Here is a 20,655-nt window from a genome sequence, read left to right on the forward strand (position 1 = left end):
TGTAATGCATTTGAAACAGATGTCCAAAGAAGGTTGATGGATTATTACAGGAAACTGAAAGCCAAGATGGCACATAAAAGAACCTGAAACTCAGAGCCTTATTCACTCGTTTTTCTATAGAAAGGTTCATGGGTGGGGTGAATGAGCCTCCCAGAAGAGCACAGGCTTTCTCTCAGCAGTAATCAAATATTTATCATCCAGGAAGCATTAGAAAACTTATTTCAGGAACAATTTTATTAATTTGCAAAAGTATTTGTTCAGTTTTTAAGTGTTTTTTCGCTAGAAAATTCCCTAGAAATTCCTCTACATCCATATTTCTTCCTTTTCTGTATTTTCGAAGTAGTAAATCAGAAGTCAAAAGTGGGAGAGTGTGCTGTATAGTAACGTTTGACAAAAAATACTGAGTGATCTACAGCTTAGTAGGACCTCTGAGGAAGCATGCATAAGTGATAGAAAAGAAAAGCAGCAGGCAGAGCATCTCCTGGAGGAGATCTTGAGTCAGGAGCTGTAGGGTTTGCAGTGACAGGACATTGGAATCACACATTTTGATTAAATGGATTGAGTCTGGATGTGTGCTCTGAAATACATGACACCCAGAAGCAGTAGATAAGAGAACTACAATTTTTTTAGCTATATAGCCAACAATTTTGTTCAACTTGAAAAGCAAAACTGGCAAAATAAAATCATTCTAAGACTTTCAAAAATCCTTTAGGAAGGGGATCTTTCTAAACCCCTCTCTCTTTAGTGTTTAGCACATGAAAACTTCATTCTGGCATTCTGGGATCTATCAGTGGTCTTGCATCTCCTCCTAAGAAAAAAACCCTGTATTTTGCTATTAAACTGTTTAGACTTAGATACTCAGCTTAGAAAATCCAACTCACTCCATGAAATGGCTTATCATTTTTCTATCAAAAACTCCCCTAGCAAAAGATGTTCTGGGTTCCATTTAGACTATTTTGCCTGTAGTAAATTAGGCAAATACCTTCCATCCTGTCCATTACAAACAGAAGGGTTACAGCATGCACACACACACACACACGCACACATCCACACAGGCAGAAAGTCACATAAAATATTAAGTAAGTATTCAGTCCTCAGCTGTGTCCTAGGGCCAAAGTCCAGTAACTTGTGGGAGGGCACCATGCCAGCCTAACAGATGGACATACATATGGGTAGTCAGGACATCATGTGAAGCCATCAAGTATGGATACTAAGGGCATAATTCCAACCTAAGAACATGAGCTTTCTGTGAAGGTTAGGGGATGTTAAGCTGGATTTACTTTCAAAAATAAAGAATAAAATCCACTGCTGTGTCCGTGAACAGTTATGCTCTTAGTTAATCAGGTGGAGTTGTTAGTAGATAAAAAGAGCTTTTTTTCTAATAGAATTATTACAAAGTAAAGTTTTAGCATTTCACAACATTTTTGACAGATAAATATGTGTTATTTGTGGGGAAATGTAGTTAATGATAATGATTTTGCACTGGCAGTGCTTTCACCCTGCATCACCATCTGGCCTATGCCTTTTCCCTAAAGAAGACAGGAAACGGCTATTTGAGCAGCGAATGCAGCCCAGAGAGCCAAATGCATTCTCCATTACTGGGAGGTCATCATTGGGATCCAGTGCCCTTTCCTAATGAGGAGAGAATGAGAAAAACAGAGGCACAACATTTTTACGCACATTGCCCTGGAGAGTACTGAGCTACCATTGCTAATGCATCTGAGTGAAAAACAGACATGCGTCCCACAGCCATCTGGAAAGAGGAAAAGGCTAGGAATCATGCCTTGTGAATTGAATCCATTGCTACCTCACCATGACAGAAGGATGGGCCCAAACCTACTGAAATGTGATCCCATGGAATCAAGGAATCATAAAATCTTAAAATATTCTGAGTTGAAAGAGACCCATCAAGGTCATTTAGTCCAACTCCTGGCCCTGTACAGAACACCCAAAGGATCACACTGTGTGCCTGAGAGAGTTGTCCAAATGTTTCTTGAACTCAGACAGGCTTGGTGCTGTGACCACTTCCCTCTGGAGCCTATTTCTTCTGGATGAAAAAACCTTTTCCTGTCTAACCAAAACCTGCCTAGACTCAGTTTCATGCACCTTTCTCAAGTCCTCTCACTGGTCACAAGAGTGAAGAGATTGGTACTTCCCCCTCCATTTCCCCTTGTGAGGATGTTGAAGACCAGTGAGGTCTCCCCTCAGTCTTCTCTTCTCCAGGCTGAACAAACCAAGTGACCTCAACCACTCTCATACAGCTTCCACTCCAGACCCTTCACCATCTTCATTGCCCTCCTTTGGACACTCTCTAATGGCTTGATATCTTTCTTATATTGTGGTGCCCAACACTGCACACAATATTCAAGGTGAGGTCACACCAGTGCAGAGCAGAGAGGTTTTGTGATGACATCAGCCAGCCCTTTGAGGATTCTGGGATGATTCCCATCAAAGATTTGTAGGGATCCAGCTGGAGCACCAGATCACACACAAATTCAGAATCAAGTAGGAGTTGATCATCGTCGCAGTCATGGTCCTCCAGCTCAGGGCACTGAGACCTCCTTGGTCCATCATCCATGTTGAAGACAGAGGCAAAGAAAGCATTAAACACCTCTGCCTTGTCTCTATCCCTGTTTGGGAGGTGACCATCCTCATCCTGTAATAGGCCATTGATATTGCTATGTTTCCTATTGCCATTATTGTATTTGAAAAAAAAAAACCTTTTTATTGACCCCCACATTTCCGGCAGCTTCAACTCCAGTTGAGCTTTGGCCACATGAATTTTCTCAGTACAGTGGCAAGCAGCATCTCTGTATTTTTCCCATGTCACCTGGCCTTGCTTCCACTGGGATCCCACCACTAAAGTCAGAACATCCAAATCTGACTAAGTCATGATCAGCTTTTGAAATTTCACCAATTGACTAAGAAGAGCACATGAAATTTTAATCCCAAGTTCAGGGAGAGCAGAGGCAGCTACTTGGTTTATGGAGTACTGTGTATTCAGAGAAAGGTTGGGACAGGAAGCAGTGATTTCCTCCTTCAACTGAAATGAGAGTTTTAGAAGAAGCATTAGAACTTTCTGAAGATGAATAGTACATAGGGTTTGTTGATTAAAGGGACTTTTCTGTTTCTTCCAGTCTTGATTTGAAAACATAAAGAGAGGGAGAATAACTGCTTCCTCTGATGGTGCATTTTAGAGGATACAACTTGAATTATCTCCTTTCAGCTTCCAGACATTCAGGTTCTTTCTGGTAGACTCAACAGCTCCTTAGTATTCAGTACTCCTTCCATGAAGTTACTTCTTGCAATGCAAGTCACTTCTCAAACTACTTTTCACTAAACAACAAAGATTGACATCTTTAAGATTCACACCATTCTGAAGAATGCTATTCCTCTATTCATTTTTATGCCCCTTCCAATTTTTCCATGTACTTTAGGAATTCAGATGCCAGAAAATGTATGCAGTAATCCTGTTTTAGTCCCCCCAGTGCTATATACATAGGGAAAGGCTGACTTCTTAATCTACTTCTTTATACAGGCTATGCTCATCGTTCTTACATATTATCCTTTTATTTCTTTTGTGAGACAGTACATCCCAGGATATGGCTATACTTTTTTTCATTTCAGCCTACATGCCCTGGTTTTATAACTGTCTGACTAAATTTACCGTTTCATGATGCATTTGTTTGCATTTAATGTCCCAATTACAGAATAATTCAAATGCTTCTATTTTGACTCATTAGCATATCATTAGCCACTTCACAACTAGTTCATGAAGCAACCATGCATTTCATAGAAGTGATTTTATATTTTCTTCAGATCTTTTCAAAGCAAATTAGTGTTATTGTGGTCATTTCTGTGGACTTTCGCTAGAAACTGGCACTGAATTGTCATCCTCTGCTAATGACTTTTTGGAAGCTCTCAGTCAATTTATAAACCATGTAATGAGCTTTTCATAAGTATGGTGCTATTACTTTATTGGAATATTGTATAGCAATCAGTAGAATACCTTATGAAAGCATATGCCTGTAATGACTACTTGGCTGTTTTTTTATACAAAGAATATAATCATCAAATGAGATTTCTTGTGCATTAATAATGTCTGTGTTGCCGCACTGAGGGACTTAATTATATTCCTGTCAGATATTCTTTACTAAATTAATCTATCATCACAGGTTTCCTTGTTTTGCTTACAACTGATGTCAGGCTCACAGCCACACAATCATTTCAACCACTATATTTCTTTTATAAATGCTGGTACAATCACAGAGTGATAGAAAGGCTTGGGTTGGCAGGAGCCTTAAAGATCATTTAGTTCCAAGCCCCCTGACATGGGCAGTGACACCTCCCACTAGATCGGGTTGCTCAGAGCCCCATCCAGGCTGACCTTAAACACTCTCAGGGATGGGGCACCCACAGCTTCTCTGGGAAACCTATTCCAACACCTCACCATTCTCCCAGTAAAGAATTTCTTTCTGTTTTTGAAGTTGTTTTTTGCTTAATGTACCCACTTACTCTCATTAGACTCCTTAGTTGTCACATTCCTCTATTCCCTTGAGATATTTCATACCTCTCAGTTTCCACAATTTCTGTTTCCACAGTTTCTGTTCCATTCTCTGTTCACCATGAGGGTCTTAATTCTTATTTATTACACTTACTTTTGCATTCAGTGCAGATGGATTTGCAGCTAAGATTTTAAGCACATTTGAATTGTTACTCTTTAGTTATTTAACATTCTCATTAAGAATTCCAATTTTTCATTCATATATTTTTCTGACTTCTCTTCCCAATTATTTCTGCTTACATTTTTCTCAACCACAGAAAATTACCCATCTGGAAGAATCACTATTTTACTGCTTGGGAATGTACTTTGTTTGTCTATGCTAATTGCAATCAGGTCATGAAAACTACCCCTAGGGCAGTCATGAACTTCTAGTCCAGTAAGTTATTCATATTTATCAGTTCTAATGAGAGCTTAAATTAACAATTCATTATTTTGGTCATGGAGACTTTTCACTAGAAAACAGGTTTTTTTACTTTTACAAAAATTTAATATTTTACTGGTGTTTTTGACAAACTTTCAGTACATAGCTCTCTCACCACATTTATTTATATGCATTCAAAATCCAATGATTTTGTACTACCAAGAACTCCCAAATGCCACTACTTTGTTTTTCCTGGGACTCTACGTCCACTTATTTTACGATCCCAGTAGCTTGAACACTCCCATCAGCTTTCAGTATTGACTTTTTCACTGGTGAGGGTTTCCAGATCATTGTCTCTGTTACCAAGACCTTATGATGGCTATTATATACAAAAAGAATCTCTCATTTTGTGTCTGGCTGTTGCCCCCCTCAGAGACATTTTGCTGGTTACAGTTAAGTGCTATAATGCACAAAATTACTTTACGTTTGACCCTGATGACTCTTAATTTTTTTTTCTTTTCTGTAAGTTTGAGATTTGTGTATTTCAAGCTACTTATGATCAAATCAATTATAAAGTATCAGGAAGGGTATGTTTCCATGAGTATGATTTTCCAAGGGTATGATTTTCGTGAGAAAGACATCTATATATAGAAAGTGGTACTTCTTCCACTTGGCCAATGGAACTGAATGTACATTGCACTTGTGAAAATTTGCAGAAATGACAGCATTTCTCTTTTGCCTCAGGGAACCTGCTGTTGATCTGTTTTTCTATATCACCCTTCATACTATATGGCCATTTATTGCCACCTTCTTTTTGGTATCTTTTGAGAACTGCATCACAAGAAAACCCCAAACCTTAATCTCCCGGAAATGGCACAGTGTAAGTGCCGACAGAATCTGGATCACTCTTTTACCTCATAGTGTATTCTGGGCCAATACCTTGAACAAATGAAACAAATCACTGAAATGGAGTTCTGTCTTCATTTTTTTACCCTTTTTTTTCTCCTTTTTTTTTTTTTCCCATTCTGCTTTGTAAGGTTATTCAGTTAGTTCTTAAAATAGTTCATGTAGTTTAATTTGGGGAAATAAATGAGGTTACTTTTGCCAAAAAAGTCTTAATCTGCACATTTTCTGCAAGATGGGCAATATTCAACAAACCTGAGATCCCTTTTCTCATGAACATAATAAGACATTTCTCAGCTGAATGCCCAGAGGTGCATAGCTTCTAATGAGGGTTTAGAAGAGAATATCTTGGAGGAAAAAGAGAACTAGAGAGATGGAAAGAAAGAAAGATTGAGGGGGGAAAATGAAGAAAAAAGGCATCATCAATTTTAACACATACAATTAAATACTTGCTAACTCTTGGCCAAATGTCTAAAAAATAAGAAGCTAGAACCATTAATTCTCAGTTCATTGGTTTTTAAAGATTTATGTTTAAGGTATATTTAACTTTAAGATCATAACAATGTTTGTAAGCAGACATTAAGTTCTGTAGTTCTTTATTTTTCTGTTAAAAAATATGACAGAAAATTTTTCCTACCATTGTTTTTCACCTTGAGCTATACATCTGGTATTTGTTCAGTGCAATGCTTTAAATAAGCTTAGTGAAAATATGAATGAAAATAGTCAAAGCATTTTCACAATGAAATCCAGTTGTTTTCAAACTATTCTAATTGTACATAATTTCACTGCATTAATGCAATTCCTACTTCTATGACCTTCCTTTATTAAAAAATTTCTGTCTTGACAAAGACTGAAAAATAATTGAAAATTACTTAAACTAATGTGTAAATGCCTGTTGATACAACTGAAAACATAGTGCTTCATTATTATTACTTGGGCAAAGTTATTAAGTTTTTTTCACTCACCTCTTCGAATTCAGGAAAGAATTTGATCTTTCATCACTGACCCTTTTCAAGTGGTATTGATTTATATCCAATGACACCAGGTATTGGTAATTTTTTATTAGTCACATATTGGGCTACTCTATGTTTTGTGACATTACTTTCTGGATTTTCTTTTGTTAACAGACAAAACTCTAGTCAAGTATATCCACAAAACAAAAAGCTCTTCTTTAAAAATGTCCCCAGTTCAAGTGCAGCTGAGAAAGCAGTGGATCTATACTTCACTGTAAATCCTGAAAAATTACTTTTTTATGTATTTTCAGTAAAATCAGCATTTTGAAACACTATTTTTTTCTCACAGGAATGTAGTGCGCAATGTAGATAAAAATCTTGATATTGTCCTTTAAAAATAACAAAAAATTAATTTTGAAAATGTCTAAGTGAAATATTTTAGTTTTGCTTTCTGAAATAGCACTGTTATTTGCAACATTTCCCTGGTAAAAGGTTGAGTTTTGAAATCCATGAAGTGTAGTATATCCTGCATTCACTATAACTTGTGCAAGTGTCCATAAAACAAGTGTTCATACTAAGAAAACAAGATAAGAAGAACTGGACTTGCTTCATTCACATAGTCTGTAACATGTATAGCACAAAAGAATGAAAAATCCTTTTAGGCTATTCAACAATTAATTTGCAAAGAGTTTACAGGTTTAACATTAATTTCTTTTCGTAGATGTAGCCCTCTGTGCAATTTCCTTACTTTCCGTGACTGACTGCTTAGCATCTGGTAATACACTGGGTGTGATGCGCTCAGCAACTTTATACAGATGCAAGAACAAGGGCACAAGATGCTTAACTGCGTTTCTAGAGACAGGAATATTCTTATTAACATGTCAGAGACATGGCTTTTCGGAAGCAACACTATTTGCTATATACCTCTGGAGGAAACAGGTCATATGTAACAGAAATTTTAGACTAGGTTTGGGGTCTAATGGGGTCTAAATGATTCAAGTAACACCTGTTTTTGAATGTACCAGCTTAACAAAATGAAAGTAAAGAGAACCCATATAGAAAACAATTTCAGACCTAGCTTTCACCCCACTATGCATGTGCAAGAGTATACTCTGAGAAAGATCAGCTTGAGAGAGTGTTCAAGACTGACTGTAGGAATTGGGCCTCCTGCCTTCAGTCTGTGCTCTAGATAAACTCACTCTGACAAAATTCAAGTGTAGTTTTAAGGTGAGATGAGACAGAAAGAAAATAAGCCTATCTTGCGATTTCTGGACCAGCTGTGGTTTCAGTAAAATGATTCTACATACTACCTGGAACCTAAATAAGGCTTTACCCTTCCATATGCAGTTTTTACCATTTTTCATTTTATGGTCTTTTATTGGTCTCTTCTTTAAGGACATACAGCATCACTGCTTGTTTATTTTTCATTTTTCTTTCCTTGCCAAATATTTAATTGCTCTACATCCTCTGTCCATGCTTATATATGCTTAAGCAACAAAGCATTAGGAAACTGTCCTCCCATAAAAAATGTGGTCAGCATTACAATTAGTCACCATAGCCTCCTAGTGTAGGTGTAGATATTATAATTAGGAGGGTAGCAATAATTGTGCCAACTCAGTAGCATAAGAAATGTTGGAGTAAGCATTTGAAGAGTATTTATCTACAAATTTAATTATTTTATAAATGGTATTTAAGGGAGAGCAAATGAGATATTCATATACACCAGACCAGTAATGAACTTGTCCACAGGCTCCAGAGAGTAATTTTTTTCTTAGTTTGTTAGTTCAAAAATTCTTTCCCCACCTCTCAACAGAGTAAGTTAATACCTTACAACATCTAAATGGTCCTATAAATCAAATCTTAGTATCAGCAACCATTTCAGTGACAGAATGATTATATATTTGCTAAAGAGGGTGGAGTAAAATGTCAAAGGAAGTAGGTCTCATTTAATCAGGGTAAACTCCCTAATAAATATCAGCCAAATATACTCTTCTTGTTTCTACCCATCCCCCTTAAAAATAGCTATTCAACTGAAAAGGGATATAATGCATTTCAACCTGCCATCTATTTTTAGTTGTTCTCTGCAGTGAATCTTTCAGAAGAGACAGTTACACAGATACATCTGCAGCATGTTTAATAGGAAGCTTGTGAATTCCTCATCCTTGCCACTCAAGGTAGCTCATTTTCAGTCAGATGGAACTGGAAAATGGTGACACAAAGACACAGTTCAGAAGACATGGGAAAAAGATAAAGAGAATTGTACAAACCACTGCCCAAAGTTCTCTGTGGAAATATACAAGAAACATTTTAATACTGTGGGGCTGTTATGTGCTAATTCAATTGTGAAAATGGAGTCAAGAGTTTCTTTGTGTTATCCTTAATTTCTTCATTCATTTTTGATGCTGCTTTGGTTAAAACACTTTTTTTTAATGCCTCAGTCCTAACATTTTTGAAGAAAGTAAAATTATACCTGTACACTTCAAAGGTCAGCAGCAGGCAAGACTTGCAATGCAACCTGGGATTCCTGGAATAGATGCTCTTTATGGCTACAAATAATCATCTTTAGTCTTAGCATCAAGTTTCCTCCTATTCCTCATGTGTGCAGCTACACAACAAACATGGGATGGAGAGGAAAGGAACATCCAAGGGTTATTCTTTCCGTTAGAGCCAAAGTTTTGACAAAATTTAAAGTTTTTTTTTACAAATCGGATGTCTCCAAAGATCTGAATAAATGAAAGATGGAAAGAGCTGCAGGTAAAACAAGACAGAAGTATTTGTCTGATATTTCTTTCATGGGGTTGTTACTGAGTTGAGCAAGTAGTTATGTGGTGTCTGTCTCCAGTGATCTGTTTATACAGCATGAAGGGCTGGGAAATATTCTCAGGGCAGATTCAGTTATTCTTGCATTCATTTTTATTGTGTAAACAGTAAGAACAAGTTCTGAAAATCTGTTAGTAGATAGTTTTAATTGACACAAAAATGGGTTTGCAAAGGTATTTGGAGCCCTTTAACATAACATCATGTGAAATTCTGCCTGACTATTTTCAATATAGCACTACAGGAACAGAGCTCTTATTATGATTTGGGAAAGAAAGCAAACCTTTGCAATAAGTAGACTGGAAACAATATTCCTTGTGACATACTGCATTGTTCCTGGCTTGTGCTTGAATAGAAATGCAAAGGAATAGATTTTCATCCCTTGATTGGTCATGTTGAGTCCCCACATCACAATACACATCATGCCTCATTATTTGACATACTGGCTTTTCTTGAATATTCATTACACTTCCCCAGTGCAATTGTCTCTAAATGCCAACTAAATCTCAACTAATACACTGTTTGCTTAGAGGGGACACCAAAGCCCAGGTAAATAGGCTTCTGAATTTTAAGCATAAAAGAAAGGACTTTCTTCAGCAGTAAGTCACAGAAACCACACAAGGCAGAGCAAATATTCCCTAGGTGTTGTTTTTCTTCCAGTTTCCTTTTTTTTTTTTGTCTATAACCTTTCAATAATATAAGATGTTTTGCTTTACTGGTCTCATTATTAAATTACCACCAGTCATTTTCAAGTGTCATTCTTCTGCACCATTCACAGCTTGATGAGAGCATTTGTTTGCTAAAACGAGTTTTTAAACCTGTTTATTACCAGAATCTTGACAACACATAGGAAAAAAGTTTTGGCTTACTTCCATTTCTTTTTTTAGAGTTTGGCTGGAAGTAGCTGTGGGACAACAGGGAATAAGGTCACAATTACAGATCACACATGAAGCTGTATCAAGTATGGATATTCTGCTTATCCTTAGGGCATTTCAAGAATACAAAAGTCTTAGTGACAATGTGGAAGAGACAGCCTTATTTCATAAGGTTTTGCATCCGCCCTCCCATCTGGCCTTCCAACTAAATCCTCTTCTGCACAATTCCTGTGACTCTTCGGCACTGATCGATGTAAGGAGCATGTCCATGTCCTTTGTCTGCCAGCATTCAGTAACAAAAAAGGTTATAAACAGCAGTTTGGGTCAGAGTAAAAGACTGGTATTAACTTCACTTCCTATGGTCCTAAGGGGCTTGTTACTAATTTGTATGCTGCACATGGTGGATAAAGCCCACAGCTTCAGCCTTCCTGAATGTCCACACAAAGCAGGACAATCTTTCTCTTCCCAAGACCAGCACATAAGTTTCGTTTAATTAAATTCCCTTTACTTTCTACCTGGACAGGTACTACCTTGGAGCTGAATAAGCTGAGTAAACAACTTTCCAAGACCTACCTCATGTTGAAAGAAGTAGAAAGTGATGCCTTTTTTTGGCCACTAGGAAGGAAGGAAGGAAGGCAGGAAGGAAGAGAATATTGAATTTGGAAAGTTAAGGAGTTACTAGAAAGTCATGCTTTGGCTTTTCATCCCAAAGATGAAGACTCCATGATGGATAGGCTCAGCCGGAGAAGGTCTTCTGATTTTCCACATTAATTCTCTCTCACATTAGGTCTATTTTCTTTTCCCAGGGAAGTCCGTATTAACATTGGGCAATCCCCATAAGCCATATGTTGAAAGGACAACTAAGACAGTAAACATGGACATGAGATTAAAAAATGTGATTTGTTATGTTCTTTGTATTTATGGAACTCAACTTTTCCTTAACAGAGGAATATTGAGTTTCTGCATAGTACAACAGTGATCAGACTCTAATAACGTCATGGTAACTAGTCAAAAATGAAACTATGAAAACAGTATTTCATCTTATTAATAAGAAAATGGGAACTATGCAGATTTTTCTGTCCCCCTTTTCAGTAAAAAGGTAGTAGAATTAAGACTAAGTTTAGCACACAATTGAATATGAAATACATTCAGTTATATTTCTACTATAATTGATACTTTTCAGTTTGTGCCTCTGAGAGAAGGCATTTTTAGCATTTGTTTTGATGTCAAAATGTGAATTGTATTGAGGGAAGTAGAAAGTAGTTATTTCCAAAATAAAAATACTGATTTTTTAATAAAAGTGGAAAGAATGCCCAGCTTCCTTCTCTTGTTCCTATATTATCATAAAATCTTGCAGAAGTGTCTCATTAAGAGCTGTCTTCAAACAGCAAGTAAGACTGCACATATCTGGAAATGGACAGTATCTCTGCCTCCTATTTTTTACTGTCTTTGGTCTTGTTCTCATAGGCAAGTTGTTGTTGGCTCTTCTTTTGTTCTGTTTTGAGTTTTTCTTTGTCATCTTCAATTTTAAATGAGCAGAAGTGGCTGTGGTTTGTACAGACACCTACAGTGGATTATTTGTAGGTCGTAGAAATAAAAAATTATCATAATCCTAGAAAACTCTTGTATGAGGTCACTCTGCCCAAAAATTTATATACACACACAGAGGACATGTTCTTTCTTTTTCTTTCTACTGCCTTAGTCAGTTGTCTATAGCAGCTCTAGTAACAAAAAATATCTGAGAAGTCATAAATGCTTTGGCACAGGGAGCCAAGATTGGTTCCAAAATATGTTGGAACTAGTCTTAGCCCTATGAAGCCTGCCCTCAAATTTGTACTGAGTGGAGGAGTCTGATTTTTTTAATTGTGAAATGCAGATAGCAATTGTCAAACCCATTCAGGGCAAAGGGATTGCAGAACCATCCTATAGAACCATGATGGATTTGGAAGAGTCCCTGTTGTGTGAAACACGGGACTTCTGCAGAATTAAAACAATTAACTAAATGCCACTGTCTCATTTTTCAGAGATCCTTTGAGCTTGGCATATGTAATGGCCTGTGAAGATTTTCTTCCCAGGAAGGCTATATCAAAACAGTAGTTTGGGATGTGTAATTTTTTTAAGTTTTCTTGTCAGAGGTTTTCATATGAGAATTTGGAATACCTTCAATGTTGTATTAATTGTATTTATCCTCCAAATTGCTTACCAATGAAGCTTTTACAATTCAAATAAATGAATGTAGTTGTATCTAGAAGATGCAATCTGATAAAAATCTGTTTTAAAATCTTCTATAGATAATCACTGGAAGGCTAAATAAATTTCATGAACCAGATTAATTGGTTTTATGTGCCTGCTTTGTAGTCCTGAAACAAGTCAACTTTAAACACTAAGCAGACAGATACTTAGACAGGTTTTTCTTCATCAGAATTTCTCAAATGGTGTAATATATCCTTATACAAACCTAATATACCCTAAATATTTGTTTCTTAAATATTTATTGTCACTTATTTATACATTTTGGCAGTTACTTCTTTCATACCAGTCTGTCTGGTCTTGTGAAATCATGCTGTTGACTACATAACCACAGAATCATACATCATATTCACACAGCAAATAGAGGAGCAAAATCTGTTCTTCCCATGTGGATATTTTGCCACTGATTTAACTAGATGAAATAGTTGGATTAACAATGGCCTAAATAAAAGGAAACGAGTCCTTATATCCATGGAATTCAAGCTGACAAGAAAATACCCAGCTTTTCCTCTATCACATCCAACGATTATGACAAGAGAACAAAACAGGTATATTTCATGGTTACTCCTCAGTAGTAATCTTGAGAAAATCCTGATATATTGCTGGATATTTAGTCTATTAATTATAAAGGTATAATTTTCTTAATTGTTCTGATTAAATCATCCACTTGCCCTGTGCTGTTTGATGAGAAATGCAAATGTCAAAAGCTTCATTACCATTTTTATTGCTCATCAGAAGCATTTCTTACTTTCAAAATATTCAGTATAGAGACAAAACAGGGAAAACATGCTGAGTGCGATGAAGAGCAGTGGGATGCTAAAGTGCAAATACTGAATAAGATTGTTTATAAACAATCTACTTCTTATTATTTCTTTATTGCCATCAACTCTACAAGTCAAATCTTATCTTTTGAATTTGCCAATATTCTTTCTTAGTATCCAGTCTTCATTTTCAATCACACTAGAATCATCCTTGCTATTTTGAATTTTTTGTTTCTTTATTGCCATTTCAATAGAGATAGATACTAATAAGTGCATAGCAGATAACAGCTTCTGTAATAAAGACAAACACTAACAGTGACTACGACTGTCGTATCCTGGTAAACTCGCAGAATTCCACTTAGAGTCATGCACACAAAGTAAATATTCTATGCCTCTTAAAAAGCCCAGGCTTCTTGGAAAAACTTCAGACTAATGAACTACAGTGGACTTAGTAGCCTGTGGTGCATTTTGTCTTCAAGGGAACCCTGATGGATTACACCACAGATGAACCTTTTCTATTTTTTATTCCCTAAATATTTCTACACACAGCTTAAATTTTAACCCTAGCTCTTTTTGCCATGTTCTTAAGCTCTGGACTGTTAAACAGCTTCTGCATCTCCCCAGAGATGTGAATCCCTAGCGCCCATGCAAATGAGGTTTGTAAATACTTGAAGGCAGAACCTTCTATATAAATGGGAGATAGTATTACTACTTAGCACTGTGGGAAACATTTTAAAAGCTGAAACACCCTTGCATTTAAAAGCAGGATAGTTTTTAAAGGAGTCTGAGACTCCTCATCATCCTCCTTTGCAAAAACTCATAACCATTTGACCCACTGAAGTTGTTTTCTTCAAAGCCATATTGCCTCAGCCCAGCCCCATTTCCAGATATTGGGTATATCTGCTCAGCCTATAAACCTGCACATCAAAACATAGTCTATATCATTTCCTTCCAAGCAAATTAATAAATATAATTGTGACTGTTTAAACTCAATGTGTATGAGTATTAGTTAGCCAAACCCACAAAGATTATTCTAAATTCTCTTCAGAGCCTCTGTTTAACAAGTCTATGTTACAATGGTTGGCCTGCAGCACTTCTATTTTTAGTTCTAATGGAACAGTCTTAAATTGCTTATTTTCTGTTTACTAAAGACATTGAGCTTGTAACCATGGAAACAGTGGCAAGTGCCACAGCTTAACTGTTTTATTAAATGGATGGAAGGTACAGCTGCAAAACTTGAAAGGCCAGCATGTCAATTTTATACATAACTCTAATTGCCACATATACCACATTATAACAAGTACTACATTAAATATAAGGAGTCAGAATCTGGGCTTGGTTATAGTGATGTAAATCTTCCTATCTCTCTCCTTACACTCCTTATTCTCCTTATTCTCCTTATTCTTGTGCAATCCAGATCAGGGTCTGTTTTTGTCAAACTGCACAGCCTGTCAGGTTTCAGTGATTACTGCATTTGAGTACATGAACTGCAGATGATGTACACTAACTAAACTTGTGCCTAGTTCTCATGGAAAGACACCATCTCAGAGCTGTGTTTGCATGAAGCTCTTAGCACATATTGTATTGCTTACAGCAATAACATTGGTTTTGGAACCACTATGTTCTGTAACATTAATAGAAGGAATTAAATCAAAACTAATGACCTTGTCAAATGAAACTCCTGAAGTTATAGCGGAAGAATTAACACAAAGAATCCTTTAAATTTGTAATTAGGCTTTTACACAAGAACACCCTGAGCACCAGAGGTGTTGAAAAATTTCACTCTCTGTTAGTTTCAGTATAAGCTGAGTGTGCTCCATATATATGAAAACTAGGGTATTCTTAAATTCATACCTAAAAGCGTGTATAACAGTTAAATCAAACACTACTAAATGTTATTGAAAATTATTAGCACAGTCTAGAAGAATTTTATGATGGAGTGTAAAAACCCATAGGATTGGATAAGAAAATATCATTTTTAACACAAACCCTAACATTTTACAGCCCCCAAAAGATCAAGAGCTAAAATAAGAAGAGTGGTTTATTTACATCCATAAATACTTAATGCATGACTCATCTTGTGTAATAGAACCAAAAGCTTGAAAAACGTTTGACATTTAGAAGAATCAGGTTCTGCTTTCTTCACAAGTATTGTGTTTGGAACAGTGTTCAGATTGCTACTTTTGGTCCTAAATGTCTCCATATTGAAGTCTGTCTATATAGGCACTTCCAGTGAACAAAAACCCAAAAAGTAAAATTGACATTTCAAAGGAGAAACATTTTAGAAAAGATAAGGCTTCAATAAATTATCAACAGTGGTATTTCTTTGTATGAAAACATTCTTGTTTAAAATTAAAGAATATTATGTTTGATGCTCAGTTATTAAATTCAAAGAAATATTCTTCACTGTCTTTTGGTGCAAGTAGAATTACTGCAGTGAAAAAAAAATGAAGTTTCCTTTCATTTATGTATTTCTTCCTTTTTTTTTCTTTTTAATCCATCTGCAGGATCTACCTTCATTTGCAACACCCACATAATTCCAGTGAAAAATCAAGAAGGAGTAGCAATGATGTTTATTATTAACTTTGAGTACGTAACAGATGAAGAGAATGTGGCATCTCCCGAGAAGTCCAAGCCTATATTACCATCTAAACTTGTAAATCGTAAGTTACTTATTAAAAGTCCTCTGCTTACCTCTACTCTTATCTGGGAAAGTAATTAACATGGACAAAAGGATTACCAAAGGATGCAATTTCATTGACTGACTCACTTCAATAGAATCCAAAACAGTAAGTTAAATGTAGCAAACCTATGGCAAGAGGTTGGTAAAATAATCTGTCTGATCTTTTGTAGTACTAACAGCATGGATCTTGTGAGTAGTGCTAGGACATACAAATTCATTCAAGCTGAAACATTTCAGATAAGTGCATTACTCTTGACAAATGTCAATTATGAATGGAAAACTGATAAAAAGCATTATGATATAGCCCAAATATTTCATCTTAGCCTACTCAAAATTGAATATTACTATTTTACTTTCCCAGTAAAAAACAGTGGTGATGTTTGTTTAACAGTTGGTGAAATGTGACTAAATTAGACAAGAAAATATAAAACCTTAAAAAACCCACAACAGTTAAAACATAACTAAACTTCACAGTTTTATCAAATTGAAGTAATTAGATTGACTTTAAGAATACATAGGAAATGCTTTTGTTTTCATTCCACTCTGGAATGTAAGTATTGTCAAAATTAGAATACTCAACATAAAATTCCACTTCTTGTACAGCTTGTGCAGCTTTCTATCCCACTATCTGCAGAATGTGTGTTCTTTTGCTGACCTTCACTCTGTGCAGCAACAGCACATGATCCTTCTGCTTTGCATCTGCACTCACATAATCTGCTCTTGCTACAAGATTTCCCAACTCATCCCATTTGTACAAGCTCTTAGTAAAGCACAGCATGCTCTAATAGTGAGCATTAACACTTACCCCCGGCTGGCTCAGCACCAGTTGGAAAATACCTTTTCATAGTGAGATAATCTTTAATACTAGTACGATAAAGGGACCTGGAATCTGAGTATTTCAGTTGTTAAATCAACACTTCAGCTTTCTCTAGATAGGAAACAAAGACTGGTACAATCTTCACTGTGAGAAGCAAGGGGAAAATTCCTGATGTAAGCACTACACAGTACCCTACAACGACAGTTGTGGTAAAGAAAATTCCCATTATGGAAGCTTGCAGTCTGCAAGCAAATATCACATTTTTTTAATAAAAGCCTTTTAAAATATTCTTTAAGATACGTATTTTAAATATTATGCTTTTATACTTCCTTTTTTTTTTTTTAATTTTTTAAATTTTTTTGAATAACCAATAAAGGAATTGTCTTTTTCTGGAGATATCAAGAAAACACTTTTTCTAGTAATAATATGGTTAAAATCCCATTAAGGGGTATCATGAAAAATAATGAAATTGCATCAGAAGAAAAATTATAAAAAATGCATGAAGTAAACCCAACTTATATTCTGTTTTTATTTTATTATGCCATGATTTTATGAATTTGGAATATCTTACTTCCTTGATTTAAAAAGTAATTTTATAACATAAATAAAATTGTTCATCTTGTTCATGCTTAATGTGGTTTTATTGACAAAATACAAGGTAAAATACTAGTAGAGGGGAAAAAAAGCAGAGCCTCATGTCTTGAAAAAGAGCATTTTGTTCTGCTGTGACATATCACTGTACATTTTCAAGCATTATCACTTGCTGTATTTTAAAGTGAAAAGCTAAAGAGGGAATACGAAAAAAACCTCCACTTTGTCAAAACATCCTTTTCTTGTTTTACAGTATTTACACCTCACATACACCAGGGATTTCCTTGCTGAAAGTTCTTGAAAAATGAATAGGTGGGACTCCAAGCTCAGTACGTAATAGAGAAACATCAAGGTTCAAAAGGAGGCAAAGAAAGGTGACTTAAACCATTTTCCTGCTAGTGGGGACAGCCAGATGTCGGAAACTGGCAGAAACTAGAGCAGGCACATGGCTGCTCCTGTTTCTACCTACTTGCTTATGGTTTCAGAGCAGACTGTTATGTGGGCAGGATGGGAAGAATGGTGATACAAAATAAGCTACATAGCCAAAAATTCCTCCTGGCAGGGACATTTCTCAAGAAAGAGGCCAAACTATGCAAAACATCCAGAAATATCTGCAAGATATTGTGTACAGTCTAATGATGGTTTAAAATTAAAACAAACAAATGAAAGCTTGAAATCTAGAAAAGGAAGAGAGAGACCAATAAGCTAGAAAAGAAGGTAAAAAAGGTAGATGGTTTACCAGTAAAAACACATTTTTTTAAGTCGTGGTCCCAGGATAAGGAAGGCAAATGGCAGATTGCCCAGAAGGGAGTTAGTTTTTTATTATCTTATTCTATGTAGAACAGGTAAAGCAGGTGATGTCTTTTCACTGGATCACACAAAGTGAACAGTAATGAATATTGGTTCAGAAAAAAAAAAAAGGCAGCAAAGAAAAAAAATCCCTTCAAATCCAGCAACCAATTTAAAGGATATAAATAGAGAGGGAACCAGACACATAACAAGTGCAATACATCTCTGACAAACAACCAAGATAAGCAGTGGCTAATGACAAAAGACAAAAGATTTCAGATTACATTAACATCTACTACCCAGAAGCACACATCATGAGAGATTTCTTTCCAGAGCTCCTTAAATTGAGTTTTCTCATATTAGAATGCCTTTTCAACATGAGAGCAAATAAAAATGGCTGAGTCAGGTTGCAGGAAAAAACTAAAAGTGATTAGGAAACAAATAGATTGCAGTTATTTTCCTGACCCTAGAAAACAAGATAATTCTTCCATACTACCATTCTTCCTCTAACTGATTTATCAAAAGTGTATATAAAAAGTATCAAGTGTAGCTTTGAAAAATCTTTCTTTTTTTCTATAAGCATCTATCCCACAAGTTGAAGCCAACAGTTCTGAACACTACTGCTTACCACAGGGCTCTAATACAAAGTAAGAAAAAAAGTACTTCATGCTGTGGGAAAAAGAGGGATTCCAGTCTGTTAAAGGGCCCTCTGAAAAAACTAAATACTTATGGAAGGCAACTGACACTTGCTAGGTTGAGCTCAGAAACTTCATTTAGATCTGAATAGGCAGAAAATAAAAAATCTATCAGTTGATTACTGATATTTTAAGGGGCTTTTGTAAGCTCTCTAAGACAAGGATTCTGACTTTTGTTTCATGCCATGATGATGGCTAATACAGTTAGGTTCTGATTCAGCATTCAGCTTGGCAGACTGTTAAAAAAAAGGTATGTTGTCAGGATTTTGATGACCACGTTTGAGTATAAATAGAATTCTTCATAGTCTGGTACTCAAGAGCTCCTATCTTATACGCAGCAAGAGGATGGATAGGCTGTGAAAAGTGAAGATAGTGGCTTCACAACAGCAGCGTAAAAGTCATTTTAGCTGATCCTTCTCTTCCCTTTATTATTCCTTGCAAGAATTTATCAGCAGTTCTCAATGGCAGTCAGAACAGTGTACAATCAAATAGAGAAATTTTGGAAGATAGCAGCACGCACTAAGTCTGTAAAGAACTACTAAATCACAGACAACTGGTTTTTCACTCCTTTCCCTTTCATTGCTTTTGTAGTTTGCCACAATTCTATTTTGCAACACATGCCACTTCATTACTAAAACAAGTGAAGCCTTCACTCATATATAACTCTTTCCTTTTGGGGGTAAAAACATTTGTCATATCTTTTTGTATAAACTTCTAATCAAATTTATTTAATAGTACATTTGTCCCATCCTTATATTCAGAGAGATGTGGAAGTGTCTTCTGTATGTACTTATTCCAGGACTGGGTAACAACCTCCAGTGAGAATACATCTGTACAATGTGCCGTTAAAATGAGACTTAAAAAACCTGATTTCTGCTATAAATGTCCATTCATCATCCAATCTTTCTAAATTTTGATTCATTTTCAGATATGAGAATTCTACTCATTCTTACATCAAGTCTTTTCTAATAAGTTTGTTTCCTTTTCGCATTGCCTTTTGTTAGATCACGCAATGTTCTAACAAATGTAAATGCTTTGTAATTCCTGAAACTAACATATACACCCAAAGATAAAAACACTTAATAACTTCACCTCACCTCACTTGATCTGTGAAATGCTTGAAGACATAAATACCTACTTCGTAAAGTGAAAGGGTATTTGTGTAGCATATTGAAGTGTTAGTATTGATAGTTTTGAGCTACATAAGCCCTAAAAATGGATTTTACTAACCTGTAAAAGTTCTTATGAACTGTTCTGTCTTACATCTGATTAGACATTGAAGTGCTTGATTGTCACTATAACAATAAAAAATATTCCCATAAATTTTCATGAACCTAGCCATTTGCCAAAATCATATAAAACTTTAAACTCTAACTGAAAGAATGCATAAATAATGTATATTTAGCAAGTTACTTTTAGTAAAAGATAACTCCTTCCCTTTAGACCGCCTGTAAAAAGAAAAAAAAAGAGCTTTTAGTAGACTTTCTACAATGAACTAAATTAAGAAAAGATGTGATTTTATACCACCTTAGCAAAAAATCCTCTGTGAACACTAATAAATTATTATTTACATTTGTTTATTTGTAACAGTTGTTA

At 35.7% G+C, this 20,655-nt stretch overlaps 1 protein-coding gene across 6 annotated transcripts in view; it reads left to right on the forward strand.

Moving 5' to 3' along the window:
- Window positions 1–20,655, forward strand: part of KCNH7 (potassium voltage-gated channel subfamily H member 7) — a 223,531-nt gene that overhangs the window by 117,534 nt on the left and 85,342 nt on the right. For all 6 annotated transcript variants that reach the window (XM_050339735.1, XM_050339737.1, XM_050339736.1 and 3 more), the window contains exon 3: window positions 15,992–16,147. In XM_050339735.1, coding sequence (XP_050195692.1) covers window positions 15,992–16,147 — 156 coding nt within the window. The remainder of the gene's footprint in view (window positions 1–15,991; window positions 16,148–20,655) is intronic.

The sequence above is a fragment of the Myiozetetes cayanensis genome, unplaced genomic scaffold (genome assembly GCF_022539395.1).
Source record: "Myiozetetes cayanensis isolate MyiCay16 unplaced genomic scaffold, myiCay2020 scf9, whole genome shotgun sequence".
Classification (NCBI taxonomy): domain Eukaryota; kingdom Metazoa; phylum Chordata; class Aves; order Passeriformes; family Tyrannidae; genus Myiozetetes; species Myiozetetes cayanensis.